At 41.9% G+C, this 18,349-nt stretch overlaps 3 protein-coding genes across 7 annotated transcripts in view; 2 read left to right on the forward strand and 1 right to left on the reverse strand.

Annotated features, from left to right (window-relative positions):
• ARHGEF33 (Rho guanine nucleotide exchange factor 33) overlaps positions 1–11,072 on the forward strand; it is a 37,481-nt gene extending 26,409 nt beyond the window's left edge. For 4 of the 5 annotated variants that reach the window (XM_063125539.1, XM_063125535.1, XM_063125536.1 and 1 more), the window contains 7 exons: positions 842–974; positions 1,731–1,814; positions 3,159–3,242; positions 4,377–4,525; positions 5,691–5,855; positions 6,424–7,198; positions 10,400–11,072. In XM_063125539.1, the coding sequence (XP_062981609.1) occupies positions 842–974; positions 1,731–1,814; positions 3,159–3,242; positions 4,377–4,525; positions 5,691–5,855; positions 6,424–7,198; positions 10,400–10,537 (1,528 nt within the window). In that variant the 3' untranslated portion in view covers positions 10,538–11,072. Of the gene's footprint in view, positions 1–841; positions 975–1,730; positions 1,815–3,158; positions 3,243–4,376; positions 4,526–5,690; positions 5,856–6,423; positions 7,234–10,399 lie in introns of all 5 variants that reach the window. The other variant, XM_063125537.1, reaches the window with a different exon arrangement.
• EIF4A3 (eukaryotic translation initiation factor 4A3) overlaps positions 1–18,349 on the forward strand; it is a 428,365-nt gene that overhangs the window by 261,378 nt on the left and 148,638 nt on the right. The window lies entirely within an intron of this gene.
• SOS1 (SOS Ras/Rac guanine nucleotide exchange factor 1) overlaps positions 12,989–18,349 on the reverse strand; it is a 56,847-nt gene continuing 51,486 nt past the window's right edge. The window contains exon 22 of the mRNA XM_063123881.1: positions 12,989–18,339. Coding sequence (XP_062979951.1) covers positions 17,851–18,339 — 489 coding nt within the window. The 3' untranslated portion in view covers positions 12,989–17,850. The remainder of the gene's footprint in view (positions 18,340–18,349) is intronic.

Raw genomic sequence — 18,349 nt, forward strand, 5'->3', positions numbered from 1 at the left:
CCGCTTGGCGCCTACACTGTACTGCTTTCGTCGCCAGCTGAAGACCTTTTTATTCACTCAGTATTTTAACACTTAATTTTAACTTAAATTTAAATTTTACTGTTTTAACTCTGTATTTTAATCCTATATCAACTTTGCTGTGTGGTTTTATCCTGGTTGCGCTTCTTATACTGTATTTCGTAATTGTGTTTTAAACTGTTGGGTGTTTTACTGTGGTTTTAATTTTTGTGAACCGCCCAGAGAGCTTCGGCTATTGGGCGGTATAAAAATGTAATAAATAAATAAATAAATAAATAAATACTCAACCTCCTGTACTATGTAGTTAGTATATCTGCTTTCCTTATTCCTTAATTTCCACTACTATTCAGTTCTTAATGAAAATTTATTCAAGGAGTCCCCAACTTTTTGGGGCCAGTGGGCACATTTGGAATTTTAAGAGCACTTTCACAAAATGTCTTCCAAGGGAGGAATGTCCATGCCCATTGTGGCTGCTATTAGAACCCCACCCCACCCCTGGCCCTAAGTGAATCCACTCCAGGTTTCAGCCAGAACCAGTCAGAACTCTAAAGGAGCTATCTAAGGTTTTGGAAAGCTCCTTTAGAGTTCTGAGTGGTTCTGACTAAAATCTGGGGCGGATTCACTGCCCCACTGACATCGGAGCCACCTGCTTCCACTGTTGCTTCATTCTTAAATCAAAATTAGCAACCTGATCTGCGCCTGGAAGACTTTCTTACTGCCCCAGCCTGTGAATGTTTAGCAGTTCCCTATATCTTTACTTGTACTATTCCGCTCTTAGTTAAAGGTTCTGTGAAATGCAATTCTTCTTGTTTTCTGGCTGCAGTTTTTTCCCCAACTCTTTGCGATATTTGGTCCAGCAGCACGTAGACTTGCTTCATGCCCTGCAGGAAAGAGTACTGAGTTGGCCTCGACAGGGAATTCTGGGAGACATATTTCTCAAGCTGACCAACGATGAGGTACATAATTGGATAAATATACATGGAGGAGGAGACAATTTGAAATAATTGGTCCATTTTAGACCTGTGAGCTGAATAACACAAGTATGTGTTTGAATTGTTTTTGTTTTTCCTCAGGAACGTAATTGAATATTGACAATTGTATTTAAATGTACACAGCTGAGTATTTCTTGAGCTAACCGAAGAGGTTGTTTTAGTAAGATCAGTAAGAGTTTGCATAAAAGTGGTCTGTTTTGAATTATAGATGTATTTTAAAAAACTTTTTTTTCCAGAGAAAATATTTGACTTCAGTTGTTTTGACAGATAGAGCTTATTGATTCTGAGAATTGTAGGTTTCCTATTACCTCACATTGTTGCTTTTAGACGTTTTTCTAGAAAGGTGGGGGGAATTCAAATTGAAACATTTCCAACTACATGTGGAAGAGGTCTGTGGATCCCAAAAACGCCAATATCACATTATCTATTTTAACTGCTTTCTCTAGCTGAATGATAAAGTGACACAGCTCAGCCAGAACTGCAGAATTTCCAGCAAATGAGTACTGAGAAAAAATACCAATAGACTTGTGTAAACAGGATATGTGTTTGTCATGCAATGCACTCCTGTAGTTCCAATGGAAATGGAGTCCAAGTTCAAATTCTGCTTTGACATATTTCTTTGCCAAATTACTGCTCCTCAGCCTGCATTTGTAAAAGTAAGGTCAAGAAAAGGTTGGTGTCAGTCACAACATGCGTAAGCGTTTTCAATTTGCTTTTCAGAACAATTTTTTGGACTATTATGTTGCTTACTTAAGGGATTTGCCAGAGTGCGTCTCGCTAATTCATGTGGTGATTCTGAAAGAAGTAAGTTTGGTCTTGTTAAGATTTTTGGTTCCCAGACATGATGAATAATATAATCTGAGCAGATATTAATCTTGATGGATCCAGAGCCATATTGAGCTTCTGCCCGGATGGTGCTTTCCAGTTCAATTCAGTGAAGGGGGCAGTTTTAGGTACATAACGGGATATGCAGGCAGGGAGTGGACATCAAAGAAATCCCAACAGTAGAACAAGTTCTTTATGATTATTAAAGTTTGCAAAGGACTGTTGGATCAGCACAAGTTGCTCTAGTGGGACTACTGTCCAATTTCCATAACCAGATGTGCATGTTGAGAATGTGGATGGAGTGGATTCATGCAGACTGGATCTCTGCCACCATGAGGGACAGAGTCTTGAAATTATTTTTAATTAAAGCAAAGGCTCTTTCTAGGCTTCCATATTCATGTCACATTCCAGTTTCCTTATTGCTGATCATGGATTCACAGGCATACTGGTTTGGATCCAGATTTACACTAGGGGGAGATCTACACTACTGCTTTAAAGCGCTTTATAACAGTTTTGACAACTGTTGGGGTCCAGGACACACTGCATATACAGGTTTCAAAACGTTTTCAAAGCGCTTTAAAAGCAGTAGTGTAAATCCCCCCCCCCAGATCAACCACGCTAGCCCCTCCCTTCCCTGCTGCCTCCCTTCGTATGGCAGCCCCTCTGTAGAAATGCTACACAGAGAGCCAGGAGCTCTTGGATCCAAAACCACAGAAAAATCAATGTGTCATACTCTACGATGTAAATGAAAAGCTTGCAAACATATACATATGTATTTTATTAATTAAATTTAAAGGATTTATACTTCCCCCTCAGCAGGTTCACAGAGCACCATACAAAAATAAAATAAAATTTCAATAAAGTAAATTAAAACAAACTGGAATGCTGCACAGTTGGTGAATCACAGGCATAATGTGATCATAATGCCCATTCCCAGGTAACAGGCTTGCAGCCATATTTTGGACTAATTACAGTTTCCGAACTCTTTTCAAAGGCAGCCCAATGTATAATGCAGTCTAATCTAACCCCCTGTGTCTTCAAGAACAGAGGATTAGAAATAATAAATGGGTACCGATAGGCTAATTCTTGCATATATTAAAATTTTACTGTTTATAGATTATGCTTGTGAGATAAACAAACGTATACAACTGTACACAGTTGACCAGTACAACTGGGTAATGTTTTGATCACAAACCAACCCAGAATGAAGCATTCTTCAGAAGCTCAATGAAATGACCTGGTTTAAGCACTGGCACGTCTCTGTTTGACTGTCACCTATATTTGTACATTATCTAAATCGATTTTCTCTTCTCTCGCCAACAGATAGAGGAGGAAATTAAATCTGACCTCTACATATTCTTCTTCCATATTGTCCAGCGAATTCCTGAATATCTTCTTCATTTGCAGGTAGGTTCTAATAATGATCATTGTCCTTTTTCTAAATCCAGAGGTGGGCAACCTCTGGCACTCCAATTGTTGTTGGACTCCAACTCCCATCAGCCCCAGCCAACATAGCCAGTGGTCAGGGATGATGAGAGTTGTGCTCCAAAAACATCTGAAGGGCCATAGACTCCCAGACCCTGCTCTAAATGCTGTACGTTAGGAAATAACGCATCACAAACCTGGAAAGATCATCACCCCGGATGCAGTGCTTGAAGGATGGGGGTGGGTGGGGAAGGAAGGGGCCCTTAATTAAATCTACATACCCCAGACTTGACTCCTCCCTCTCAAAATTAGCCAAATCACGTCCTCTCCGTGGTATTCTAAAAACATTGCTAAGGTGGACATCACAAAAGGCAGAGGTGTGGGGCTCCTCCTACCACCTGTCATTCAAGCTCTGAACCTTGGACCTTTTGCATGCACAGCATGTGCTCTGCCACTGAGCTATGGCCCTTCCCAAGGAACATAGGAAGCTGCCTTATACAGTGTCAGTCCATCTAGCTCAGTATCAGGCCTGGCCCGAAGTGTCTTGCAGCTTCAATTGAAGTTGCTGCCCTGTTGCTGCCCCCACACTCCTGCCCACTCGTTTCTACCCACTCACCCCCATCAGTCTGTCTGCTTGCCTGCTTGCTCGCTCCCTCCTCATGGCTCTTTCCAGCCATGGGGCTTCCATGAGAACTCAGCTGGACTCTCACGGGAGTTCAGCCAAACTCTTGCAAGACTCAGCCGAACACTCAGGAGAGGTCCCAAGAGTTCGTCCAAGCGCTCATGGGGCCTGTATGGCCACCATAAGGAAAAGCAGTGGCACACAATCGCAGGTTGCTCCGGAGAACTCCTCCAGCTGCTCTCTTGCTATCGCAAATGCCACAACAAGAGAGTGGCTGATGGAGCTCTCCAGAGCACCCAATGGAGGTGGCGGGGAGCCAGCAGCAAGCCCTCCTGGGGGCAGGGGAGAGAGGGAGAATGGTGCAATTTGCCCCACCCTGATGAAGATACATCTTTGCACCATTTTACAGTCTTACATGGCCTTTGGCATTTCATGGCTTTTCCTCAAATGGACTGATAACATAATTCAGTGCTACTCTCCTTCTTTTGCATCAGAATATTCTGAAATACACGGAACAAGAGCACCCCGATTACTACCTTCTCCTTGTTTGCGTTCAGCGCCTGCGAGTTTTCATCTCCCACTACAGCCTTCTCTTCCAGTGCAATGAAGACCTTCTGATACAGAAACGGAAGAAGCTGAGAAAGTGAGTTTGATGCTGGCTTCAGAGGATTCCATCCTTAAATGTGGTCTAGAAATAATGATAGAGAGATAGATGATAGATAGGCTCGCTCCTTCCTTCCTTCCTTCCTTCCTTCCTTCCTTCCTTCCTTCCTTCCTTCCTTCCTTCCATCTTTCTCAGGGCCACTTAAAACCTGGCATTGGCTCCAGTATGGTCTGTGAGGATAACTGACGCTGCCCTCCAAAGAGAATTTATTCCATGGTTGCCTCTTTTTTCTCCTGGTTTAGGAGACAGGTCTAGTGAAGGCAGAGAAAGCCAGAACTAAACACCCACATAGGCTCTCACCTCTGTAGGGGTTGTGTGCATTGTGGTGAGGGCCACATGGACTCGGTGCTAAAAACAAAAAACAAATAACAATTCTGCACCAGAATGATCCACATTCTGCTGTAGGCAACGTTGGAAGAATGAAATGCAGACAAGTAGCTAGGCGGACGTTCAACCCATTCCAAAACATCTTCAGTGTGAGCCAAATTCTGTACAGCATCCAATATCACACTTCTTACATAGGTCTGTATTTCAGGTGATGCTAAATTCGGCTTGGGTAAACAGGACCCAAGCCCCTTTGGAAACCCACTATGATGCTACTGGGTGAGGTTTACAGTTTTGGTACTTGTTTATAAAACCCTAACCAGCTCAGGATTGGGATACTTAAGAGACTGCTGACCCCCTACCTGCCTGCATGGTTGCTGATCTCATTAGGAGATACCCCTCTGGTGATGCCTAAGATACAAGAGGTCCAACCATTTTAGTCTCATAGCGCCTACACTTTGGAACTCCCTTCCAGTACAGATTAGATGCTGACCTTCCTGGGTTTTTGGCACCTACTGAAAACCAGTTTGTACCAACAAGCATCCCCAGAAAGGTAGTCTTGTCTTCAGTATACAGTAATAACATACAGTATTTTATTATGGTTTTAGATTGTATTGTTTTGTACGTCAGCTTAGAAATTTCTGATAATGTTATGCAATTCCTACATATCGTTAAATAAATAAATTAGTATTGCAGTAATTAAATGCTTTGCTGCTTTAATCAGTGTGGGAGCAACAACGGTGCTATTTAAAGAAAGAGGCTGCCGTTGCAGCCGCCTGGTTGTTTAACTAAGGGTAGTATTCCATCTCCATTTTACTAGATCGTCCTTCATAAAGTTATATAAAGGTCTAGCTTCTCAGTGCACCAGTACTGGCCAAGACGTATCTCCAACACCAAGCGCTACTTCGATCCGCGACAGCGGGATCCACTCTGAAGAGGCCATGCAGCTGTTCCCATCAGTCTCTGCATCTGGAACGACAGCTATGTGAGTACGATGCCATCACAAAAGAATAGCCCAGGAATGTACACTGCAGCACCTTTTCCTTTAAAAAAGAAAGAAAGAAGACAAAATGCTTATTTGCAAAATGGCAAGAATATAATACATATTTAAACATGATTTTGTCCACTTTTTTCCATCCCTGTAGCGCAGGCTGATGTACCAACAAAAGACCTGTTCACGCACAAAAATCAACTATTATTCATTAAAAAAGGCATTCTGTGTGCTGCAGGATGTTGACATGCTTGGGACCTGCAAACAATGCAGGTTTTGGCAGTGGTATAACTCTTAACGACAGAGCTAGAGGATAATTAAGGACTTAAGAGTAGAATTAGGTTTGGGTACTACCTGAGAAATGACTGTAAGTGAAACTTTATTTTGGGAAGATGGAGTCCACTGGAATAGTAAGGAGCTCCCTCCTACTTGGTAAGCTATTGAACCAAATTGGGGATCCCTTCACTTGCGTATTGAGAGTCAGTCACGCCAATTTGTCTCTAAAGCTTGCTCAGCCTAATATTTAATCTGTCCCTCTGTCTCCTCTCCTCCTTTCATTCAGGCACTTGATGTCACAGATGAAGAAAAGCCAACAACAAGGCATGGAGAGCATGCAGGGAGCATCACCCTGTGAGTGGGAAACCGAAGGAAGGAGGCCTGACAGGCCTGAGAATATCCTGACTCCGTCGCAGTTCCATGAACAAGACCTGAAGGTTCTCGTGGCTTCCCTTCAGGCCCTCCCAGACATGGAATACAACCCTCCCTCGTCCGAAGCAAAAGGAAAGTCTGAGCGGACCCGGAGGGCCTCCACAACGGACCTCCTCCATGACAGCTCAAGTTTTACTCCTGACTATGAGGACTTTGAGTACAGAGGGGATATGTATACCATGGCCGGCCCCTACGAGGAAGAGCCCCTTCAAAACCTGGCCCCATTTGAGACCTGCTCTCCAGCTTCTTCTGAATCCAGCATTGACATCTGTTTCTTGAGGCCTGTGAACTTCACCAACGAGCCAGAGAGGACAGAGCACACTTTACAGCCACTCCCCAAGAGCGGTGCTCCGGTCAGCAGCGGAGGCAGCAGCAGCACCTACAAACGCGAGGTTTTCCGGAGCAAAGGCAAACAGCTGAGCCGGTCCTTGAAGGAGTTTCCCCGCAGCAGTGGGACGGAAGGCGTCTCCACGAGGCTCTACAGCACACGGAGCAGCAGCGGGAGCCGGTTGCCAAACAAGCCAGAGAGGGGCTTCCAGTCGCACGGGGTCTCCGCCACCTCCAGGAGCTCCCAGCGGAACTTCTTTCCTCCGCAGAGAGGAGTGGGTGAAAAGCAAAGCTTTGTGGAAGTAAGGAGAGCGGCAGGCAAGGGTCTGAGAAACACGTAAGCAGGGCACCAACTATGAGGCTAAAAAGGGGAAGGGATCAGGGTGACATCTTGAAGCGCTGCTCCTGGGCTTCCATTTGCCAGTTGCACCTACACACCGTGCTGAGCTCTAGCAGAGAGCAGCCTCCCTAAGGTTCCCAGCCAAGCAGCCTCTCATCCAGACGATATCTGAGGCCAGATCTGCTTAGCTTCAGCAGTAGAATGGCATCAGTGGGCCTTCAGATTGCTCTCTGCCCCAGTGCTGCTGAATCCTCTGATTTTAAAATACTATATCCTGCCCTTTTCCCCTTTCCCCATTCCCATCCCTCAGCCCATCTCTGCCTTTTCCTCAACTAGGGCCAGCTTAAAACATTTTGCTGCCAGAGGCAGAGCAGCAAATCATGCTCGCCACCCTCCACGATATGTGAAGGTATGTCATACTCAAATTATTTCGGTCCTTGAGGCAGAACATCCCATACATGCCTCTTCCCTTCTCTAACAACAACAACGACGAATGAGATGAGAACCACAGCCATTTGGAACCTGGCTCATTGTATATAACAGCAGGGAAAGCCCTGTAGTCCAGCCTGCCCATTAAAAACATTTAGAGCTTTCTACATGAGGCTTTTATTGTGCATTTGTGATTGGTCGCTTACAGTAGTTTGTGGGTCCTTTACATGATATCCTCCTCCTTCAGGGCCTCTCTTGCACTTTGCAACTATTATTGTGGTTTTTTTTAGAAATGGTGGAATGAAATTATGCAATTCCCCTATACCACACTGCCGTCTAGTGGTTGTATAATGCAACAACCCCCAGGGAAAAAGCATGTGTAAAAGAGCTGAACTTAATCCCACATAGAATTCGGAAGCAGAAGCCTTGGTAAAGGTGCAGGATAAAAGCCTCATGTAAAAATGCCCTCGATGGTGATGGATTTCTCATTGCATACACGATCCAACCACTATATGTATTGAAATGCAAAAGCAATAACAAAAACCCTATCATTTCAGCAGCCCATATTCTACCTTCTTGTTATGAGCAGAGGTTGAAGAAAGGGCAGCCACATGCAGACTTCCTCAGTTTTCTCCCATGCAAGGCTGCCAAGCTGCGGTGGAAAGTCCCAATACCTAAGGGAGCATCCCCTGCCATCTCTTTGGCTCCTGCCAAAGAGATGGGAGGACTGGGGCTGGACCCTTAAGGTATCTCAGCAGCAATATGTTAGTTTTGGTGGTCTATGGAGAGGCAACATGAGCTACAACCTAGCCATCTCTGTACAAATCATCCCCACTGAGCCCAGATTCTATATACTTCCTGCTGTTCATCCAAAGTGCCTCCCCATGTATGGCGTGTGGGGGCAATCCTTTCTAAGCAAAATGACTATCATTATGATAGGAGGGTGGTAACTAAGGGAGAACCCATGTTGGAAGGATTGCTGGCATGTGCTCTGTGCAAACAGTCACACATCATACATGTGCCTACAAGCACCTTGGCAGTGGAAGCTAGAACCTATGGCAAGGGCAGGCAAGCAGGGATCAGCTTGATTTTCCCAAATGCTTTCATTATGCTGTGGGAGTGGATAGCAGCTGTTTATTCACATAGAACTCCATTGCACCAGCGGTTTTACGCACTCTTGCCATGCCTGGGATCTGGTTTTACTTCTGAGTAAACACATATACTGACATTTAATAGTGTGGTCACGCAGAAGCTTTGATTTAAAGTCTAAAACAGCAAACTGGAAAGAAGTGCTCTGCAACCCTATGCTTACTTCTGAGGTCTTCTGTTTACTCAGAAGTAAGTCCCTCCCTGTTCAATGGGGTTTGCTTAAAGGTAAGTACGCATCGGATTTTAGTATGACTTGGATGTAAATGCAATTGAAAGCAATGGGATTTATTCTTGAGTAAGGGATCAGGAGATCTCTATTTTATGAACTGGAAATGGACAGCTTTGCATGATCAAAGTAAAGAAAAACATATCTTCCACAAATGCAAACAGATTAAATTTTGCATTGGTGGAGTAGCAGGAGAATAGCTAGAGGGTGATTAAAAAAAAATCCCAAAAATCAAGGCATGAACAGATCTGATTCAAAATTGGCATGGCTAAAGCTTGCCTTAAGAGCTATCATTGTGCCAAGTTTGATCTCTTTATCTTTAAAAAATTAAGCAGATGTAAGCATTTTGGTTGCCTTGGAACAAAGGAGGGGACCTGACCACCTTTACAAAATAAATTAGTTAAAATTATTGAAACCAGGAAAAAAAAACTGCAGGGGGAAGAAGAATGTAGGGGGCAGGGTGGGAGATTTCGCTGGCATAGTAGCGACATAGGTGAAAAAATACATGAATGCAATAACACACAGACGTGAAAGTGCCCAGCGCTTGACTCACTAAGGAAACGGAGGGGAAAACTGCAGAAACAAACTGGGAGAGGGGGAAAGTAGGTGTGATGGGGCTCATAGAAAGTGGTATTGCAGGGGGTGGGGGGGTAACCAAGTGACTGGCACTGTTGGGATGGGAGCTAAACTTTCTCTCCACCTCTGGGGGCATCAAGATTTCTTCCTTCTCTAAGCAAGGCTGTACCCAAGATTGCACCCTACCATACTTTGCATTACAGTCTATGTGAAGCCATTGTTGGGCAAAGCTCCCCCATTGAGATGGCCTTGTGTTTTGAGTTAGTCTCTTGGTCATGCTAGCTGCAGTGCAATGCAGACCGAATCAAATCACTGACTTTTACTGCCATAAAATGAACAAGAATATGCTACTTTAAAAAAGTGGGGTGGGGGAGAAGCAGAGCTCTAGCCCCTGCACATCATGAAATATGGTCAATGACAGTAATGCTAGTAGCTGAAATTACATGGATAAAAAGGAGCATGTTTTATGAGACATGTTTCTTATGGTGCACATTCATTCATTCATTCTAGTCTGTCCCTGGTCAAGCAGGGTTTGCAGGTTTTTGAAGCACTATAACAACCTGAACAACAGACATGCAAGTGAGAAGAGTATATTGGCAGTGATGGCTGTAAATCGTGCAACCTTTAAACCACAAAGGCTTGTAGATAAGGGCTTTGTTGCATCTGCATAGATGTAACTCCTTTGCAATTCCTTTGGTTCATCATATAGCCAATATGGAAGGGAGGAGACCCCATGTGGACAACTTTATGAAACTCTTAGTTGAACTGTGTTTTCCATTTCAGGAGATGCATTTAGAAGACAACACCAGATTCTCTCATAGGGATGACAACGAGCAAACATCTTTCAGCAACCACACTCCAAGACAAGGGCACAAAGCGGGCTTTCGAAGCTCTTTCCGCAAGCTGTTCAAAAAGAAATGAGCCATCCAGGGAAAGACCAACTGCTCCAGCACTTCCCCTGGGCTGAGCTCTTTGCTCTGAGACCCACATAATGCAGTGGTTTTGTTTCAAGCAGCTTTACATTCAAGGGAAGAAACAATAGAAAACTAAGAGTGGTGGTATAAAATTAATTTGTTTTAAAAGATCCATCCTATGGCCCCAGAAAATATGTGGCCAGCTCCTGTATTTCAGGGGCTACTCTTTTATACGGACTCCGGGGGCCAGAGTGTATTTTGCCACTCCGCTGGACACTCACTCACTGCTATTACCCAGTAATAATGGCTTCAGTTATGGAAGTCATCAGTGTAATATGGTATTCATTCCTTCTGAGTTGTTATTTATCAGGACCAAACCCCACAGAGAACTGTGGAATTCAAGATTTTTTACCACATTTATTAGAAGTAGGCAGGGCTTTAGAGGCTGGATACTAATGCCTCGTGGGCCACCAAATGTTCATTTCTGGTAGACACCATGCAATTCTAAATACTGTGTAGGCAAGCTGGTCCAGCAGACGGAAAATTCCAGGAAAATTTTCAGGAAAATTCCTGAAAATTCCGTATAAAAATCACCATTAATCACATAAGCATCAAATCACCGTTTGACATCCCACCCTAATAACTTAATTAGTGGACAAAATGTGGAAAACTTGCATGGTTCTGGATGGATCTGGCTGCCATCTCTAGAAGTACGGATCAGATCTAAGTAAGTGTAGCCTAGGACATACGTGTGACACTGCAATGTGGTTAAAAACAATAGTATGTAACTTTTACAACTTTTTTTTTTAGTCCGAGTGATGTAGTGTTTAAAAATACAATAGATGTATCATGAAAGCTTGCATTGTTCTGTCTCCAAAAATGTCAAGTGGTGTTGGAATCTGAATTTTAAACTGACAGTAGAATGAGTTCCATTTAAAAGCAATGAAGAGCATTCAGAATCTATAAAGAAATTGCCAGAAGTTTATTGGTTGGTTAGAGTCTTATGTATATGCCGCTAGATATTTTTGTTTGTTTCAAATAAACTTTGTTGTAAAATTCAGAACAAGCACATTGCTGAAGAATATACTTTGAACAAATGCACCTGAATGTCCAGTTTGTGTGATTTACTATCTGATTGAGAAGCTGCAATAAGTACCTGATTGGTAGCACTCTTCAAATACTTAAAAGATTGTCACACAGAGGAGGGCCAGGATCTCTTCTTGATCCTCCCAGAGTGCAGGACACGGAATAATGGGCTCAAGTTACAGGAAGCCAGATTCCGGCTGGACATCAGGAAAAGCTTCCTGACTGTTAGAGCAGTACGACAATGGAACCAGTTACCTAGGGGGGTTGTGGGCTCTCCCACACTGGAGGCATTCAAGAGGCAGATGGACAACCATCTGTCAGGTGTGCTTTAGGGTGGATTCTTGCACTGAGCAGGGGGTTGGACTCGATGGCCTTATAGGCCCCTTCCAACTCTACTATTCTATGATTCTATGGTATGTGAATTGGCATCACTCATATTAGCGAACTTAAGTGATGAGTGCCACTGTGGTTGTAGGCAAAAACAGGAAGGTATCAGTGTACTAATGGGGACACCAAGGTTTGTAGAACTACAAAACAAATGCAAAACCCTATTTACAAACAAAATAGGGCAAAAAACACATACAACCCCCCCCCCCTATTCTACTCAATGAGAACTGAGCATGCTCAGCAGACACAGAACATAGAGACATAGCAGGAAAAGTACACAGGGAAGAACAGTGCCTGGAAAGGCTGGCTGGAACACCTGAACTTTTAGAAGGGGAATTTTTGTTGCTAGTCCCACCTATTCTTTTCTAATCCTAAACCAAACAAGGCTAATTAGGGATACTAGGAATAATATTAAAATCAACAAAAATCATGGGGTTCTGCAGTGTTGGCTCCAAGAGACAATCATGAAGGGATGGTAATATATACTCAAGTATTATAAATACCAGGATTGCTGAAGTAAAGATAAGGCAGATAACAATAAGGCAGAACCAATGCATTTCCCCCCTTTCACATTGAACCCTAGCCATGGATTTTAAGTAGCTTGGATTCCATATAATTGAAATGTTACTGTAGAACCTTTCCCGGCAGACCTATCTCAATGTTTAATGTGTATTAAAAGTTATTGAAATGCTAACATAGCAAAGGACTCAACTTCTTTGCAAGCTGAGGTCAAATGGAAGAGCTGAAAAATACAACCACACAGACAAATCTGCAACTGCGGGACACCAGGGTGGCACAATTCCAACTAATCGGATCCACTTGATTCTGCATATATGTTTGTTCCCTGTGCTGCATGCATTGAGTGGTAATATTCTGACCCTGGGAGCTCTTTATATGACAACACTACATTAAGCTGAATAAAAATAATGCAACAGACTGACAGATCTAAGTTATCACATATACAAAGATGTACACTTATGCGATATGTAAGGCATTTTTATTTATTTTTTAAGAACAGATCTCTTGAATGCCAAAAAAATAACAGCCACTATTAATTTTCAGTTTAAATGCAATCTGAATACCATTGCAGACATAGCATACAAAAGCTCACCTACATACATGATTAGGTACACACAGGCCCATAAGATTTGCCAGTTTAGATATCACCATTTCAACCTTACACAGCTGGATTGGACTGCCATAGCTTCTTAACCATTTAGCAAAGTATCCACGCCATTAAACAAAAGACAATACATCTTCAATATACGAATTATCAGAATTCATCAAAACATAAACCTGTACATAGAGAACCAGAAAGCTTGGTTTCTAAATTGGCCAAATAAGAAATGTTACCTGAAATAAGACCCCACCCAAGAGAACCGATGGTGTTTCATGAAGAAAAAAACACTTTTGAAAAAGGCACATTTGGCAGCTACTGAAAGTTGCATACATCTGGCACAAGATTTATTTTTCTCTTTCACCTGGGTACATGACTGTTTTATGAAGGTCACTCAATTTACAATTTTGCAGCAACTGATTGCTTAATGCACTATTTTGTCTTTAAAGGCAAAAGGGGAATTTGCTCACAGTTGACAGAAAAAATGCACTTCAAGGTTTGTTTGTTTTAAAAAAACAAACAGTAAATAAGGCGTGGAATTAACCCTCAAAAACCACCAAGTGCTTTTGGCTTTACACCTGTCATCAGCAATAGGCCTACAGTTACTTTTCTTCAGTTGAGAAAAACCATTTACCCATAAAGAAATATGGAAGTGATCATCAATTAATTTAAGAACACGATTTATAGCTGCTGTATGCGAGTTAACTCTTGCCACCTTATCGATCTTTCCCCCTTGTTAATTAAGAACATGTTTTACAGCAAGGTCCTCACTTTCCCTAACTAAAAATAAAGGAGTGACAGCAAGGATTTATTTTGTGCATTCTTTTTTTTTACATGGAACAGCAAGCAGGCAAGACATACTGACAGGCACGCTTTCAGACAACAAACTGTCACATTTAAACAGAAACCAATTTAGGATCTCCGTTGATTTCCGAAGCTACGCCCAAATGGCTTCACTTCATCTGTACAGAATGTTGCTCTCCAACAGATGTTGCTAGTCTCTAACAGCCCCCTGCCACAATCATACCAAGAGTCATATTTGGAGCTTCAGGCAGTATCTGTTAATGCAAATTACATTGCACTAGGGAAAGGGACCTCTGGAGCAACACCAACATTAGTTTGCACAACGGTTTTCCCTGGAAAACTTTGTTGGATACTGTCCTGAGAAGGGCAAAAATAAAAGTCTCATATACTTTTAGAGAATTGATAACGGAATCTCAAAAGCCCCTTGCCTTAGTAGAACATTTCCATGGGTGCCAATTCTGTTTTCCCTTGCAGAGAGGCTTTTCTGGGGATGAGCTGGGCCCCAGTGATAGTGGGGGTTAGAAAAGCCCCTGTATGTTCATGCAGAAGACTGTGCATATCCCTTTTGATCTTGGCCAATGTTTAAGTATAAACACAGCCAGCCAATTCTGAAAATCTATTGCATACAAAAAATTAAAAAACCTAACACTTAACTGCATGAGCTACATTTCAGCAAGAATAGCCTGATGTAAGATAGCATGGGTTCATGAAAGCAAGTAAAAACAACACATGCTATAATAATTCAAAAAGTACTTTTGCAGTATGGTACGGTTGAAATATGGCCATCAGCTGTCTACTTACAGACTTGTAAGATTTTCCTCCTCCTTTATTCATTAAAATATACTGCTGTTGGCATAGTAGTTCCAGGGAATGGAAAATTTATTCTCCCCTTCCAATAGCAAATTTATTAGAGGAACAAGTTTTTCTCCCCCATCATGGGGGGAAACCCCCCATCTCAACCACTTGGCTCCATGTAGTCAATACTTCAATACTTTTCTATTCTGTCTGCTATTCAGTTACATAACTTTAACGGACCATATGTTCCTGTACTAAAAAATATAGTCCCGTGAAAAAAATAGTGTCTTTTATATGTCTTATAGTCTGGTGGAGTTCTGTGTAACTCAGAAATTTGATCCAATACTACCTTCCTTTGGATAATTTTTATGACTTGACCAAGAATTTTGAAAGTCACAACGCTGTTTATGGCGAGTACTCCACCATCTACTTGGGATGATTTTGAAAGAAACAGCATACTTCACTTTTGAAAAAATTCAGCACTTTTTGTAGAACGTCAAATTGCATGACAAGATTTTGATATATAGCAAGAGTTCTGTATAGATAATGGATATTTGGGGTGAGCAGAAACTAATTCTACTTTAACAGAGCAACGTTTTCCATGCTACATTTGGAGCACTTACACAACAAAAAGTTGACTGCATTAAATGAGACTTGAGGTACCACCCTCGCCTTTTTCGTTCACACAACCTTCACTTCAGTGAGTTTGTGGGAATCTAGCATATTCAAAAGATTAACATTTACACTGAGCTGCTGACCTTTGTTCAGGATTCTAAATATTGTACCTCAACCATTGTAAAAGACCCTGCAGCTGGCAAACACTATTTTAAACAGAGTATTTCAGCTCCTTAAGCTAATTAATTTAATAATTTGGCATTTTTGTTGTATCAAACAAATTAGTCTTAGCAACCATGAGGGCTATTATACTAAACTTTTATTGTTTAACCGTTTTTTCGAAAGACAAGGGTAAGATAGAACTGTGTAAAGTCTTTTCCTTACTACTGTCTTCTAAATTAAAAGTAGCTTGATTAGAGATCACCCTTTTCTCTACCTAAGCAGAGCTTGGATAAATGACACATTTAAGAGTTTCCCTCTGGTCGGCTAAGTTGGGAACGATATCATCTGCAATATTATGGACCTCTTATAGACATGACTCTTTCCATTACCTTTAGTGTTACAAACTAAGAAGAAAAAGGAATCTTAATAGGAACCAGTTCCCCAACTTCTCTTTAAAACTTTCAGCTGTTTCTAGTGTATCCCTTACCCTCAACTGGATCTCAGCTTAACACCCGTTACAGTCTAGCATTATACACACATTTTTTCCAGAATGCCCTTCTTTTGATTCTACATACTGACATGTAAAGTTAAAAAGGATCCATTTAATGCAGATTAAATGAACATTTCCTGAAATGCAAAGACCACACTGCATAGTGGTGTAGAAATGTCTTAGAACAGTAGGCGTCCATGGTGATAGTCTTCTACCAACACTGTTCCAGTGACATGGCTTTCTAGATTGCTGAAATGTATTTTGTTTTTGTTGAAGAGAAAACATCCTAGGAGAGTCTTAGTAACTAAGAATACAATACTGCACCATTTACAAATCCTAGTGTAGCAGAGATGATTAAAATATCTTCAATAAGTGGCATGCATTACCATCACAGTACTGGAATCAGAAGCGCAGTTCACAGGTCTGTGGATAATCCAAGGTAGGATATTCACGTAGCTTAGTCTCTTTCAAACATTTCTGACATAGTAAAGATCAACTTCAAAGTTTAGGAGGTTAATCAGAGTTTGGAATTCTGTACTGCATGATATGCATGAGATCCATTCAATTTTAGACACAAAGATATTAACTTTGAGTTGCCCCTAACTCAAAGTTATTTCACATGCCAAACCTTGTTTCCCTCCCCCCCCCCCCCGTTTATTCTTTATTGACTAAAACAATGAGCTAGAAAGAGAGATGTGAGTACCACAGGACATGTCTCCTTCTCAGTGCTTTAAACTGAAATGCACATTTAGCAATGCAATAATTTAATATATGTCAGCCAGACAAAATATCTGTATCTTTATTTCAATTAAATTAAAAACAATTTGCAAGTATATTTATGCAACATTCACTATATACATATGATTTATTTATGCAACTACAAGGCAATTCTATGGGTGCTGATTATTCATCTACCAACTGCTAGTTAAAACATGATGATAATGAGGGGATATGGCCAGCGGATCATCCTTTGCATTTCCATGGCATAATCAAAGATGTTGCATTACCAGCCATAAAGTGGGTTATCCGTAAACCTTAAAGTGAAGAAGACCTAAACTAGACTAGATTTTAACAGTCTTCTAAATGTAGGAACAGATTTAACTCTAACAATAGCGCTGTTTTGCAGTTTGTGTCATTGGTGTCATTCATGTAAGACTTAAATCTCATTTATTTAAAGAAGGCAAAAGTTAGGCATTCTGCTTCCTGGCAAAATTTCTTATTGAACTGGCACCATAATATTCAAAAAGAAGGAAAGTACCTCTTTGGTGAAGCCTAGGTACCCATATATATGTACTAGTAACTGTAACAGTTTGTAAACAGGACTGCAGTACAGTGCTATACCTTAGCTCTATGTTGGTTCAGTACCACAGAACTTCCTCATAGTCCAGTTCATGATTGGAAAGCAGGGAATAAAACAAAAGAAATTAAAAAGAAAGTTCCCTGTTTGAGATTTTTTTTTTTTAAAAAGTGCATAATATTTTCACTCTTAAGAACTTATGCTGTGGTGGACAGATGATTACAGGACTATGTTTCTTATCCTTCACTGGACACTACACAAAGCACGGTGTCTGCTTATTGGCCCAAAGAGATCTGCAAGTCTGATTTCTGGTACATTCAGATGTCCAGTGACTTTAGAACAGTGCCCTGCATACTATACTAACAAACAGCAAGTTTCCCCCCCCCCCACGACTAGGGGGCCTGTCATTAAGATTCATTATTTTCTACACCATATACCAAATGTATTGTAGTCTTTAGTGTTAAGAGCAACACAGCTCAGCTCCTTGGCACCAAAAGGTACAGTGCATCTATTGCCAGCAACAGACATGGCACCAAGGAAAGCACTCTCTCTAGCACAAGGGAGAATTCAGGTGGAGTGGGAGTTCTCCAGCAAAGGCGGTCCATGCATTGACGGATGCGCGGTCTCCCTTTTGTAAGTTTTTGGAGGAAGCTTTGGGATATGTTGGGAAGTGCTTTGCCGTGGAGGAACAGGTGGCCCAGCAACAGAATGGAGGTCCGTATCTTGGGGTATCAAAGGAGGTGATGGCAAATGCCTCCGGGCTACGTGAGGAGAAGGTGTTTGAGGGGGAGGCGGAGTAAATGGAGAAGGACTGTTGGGAAAGAAAGTGTTGCCAAGTTCACTTTTTCTGCCTAAAGGTGGTGGCTGGAGATGTAGAGGTGAACTAGAGAAAACATCAGGAGTCCGCACAGGTTCCCGTGGTGGCAATACAGGTGGACTTTCGGGGGGGTCCGAGATGGAGGTCCTGTCTGGTACCGAGTACTTCGGTGAATAAATTTTTGCTGTTGGCTGTCGAGGAGGGATTGCTGGTGGACTATCCAGATGTGTAGAAGAAATCTGAAATATA

This window comes from Elgaria multicarinata, chromosome 4 (genome assembly GCF_023053635.1).
Source record: "Elgaria multicarinata webbii isolate HBS135686 ecotype San Diego chromosome 4, rElgMul1.1.pri, whole genome shotgun sequence".
In the NCBI taxonomy this organism is placed as follows: Eukaryota; Metazoa; Chordata; class Lepidosauria; order Squamata; family Anguidae; genus Elgaria; species Elgaria multicarinata.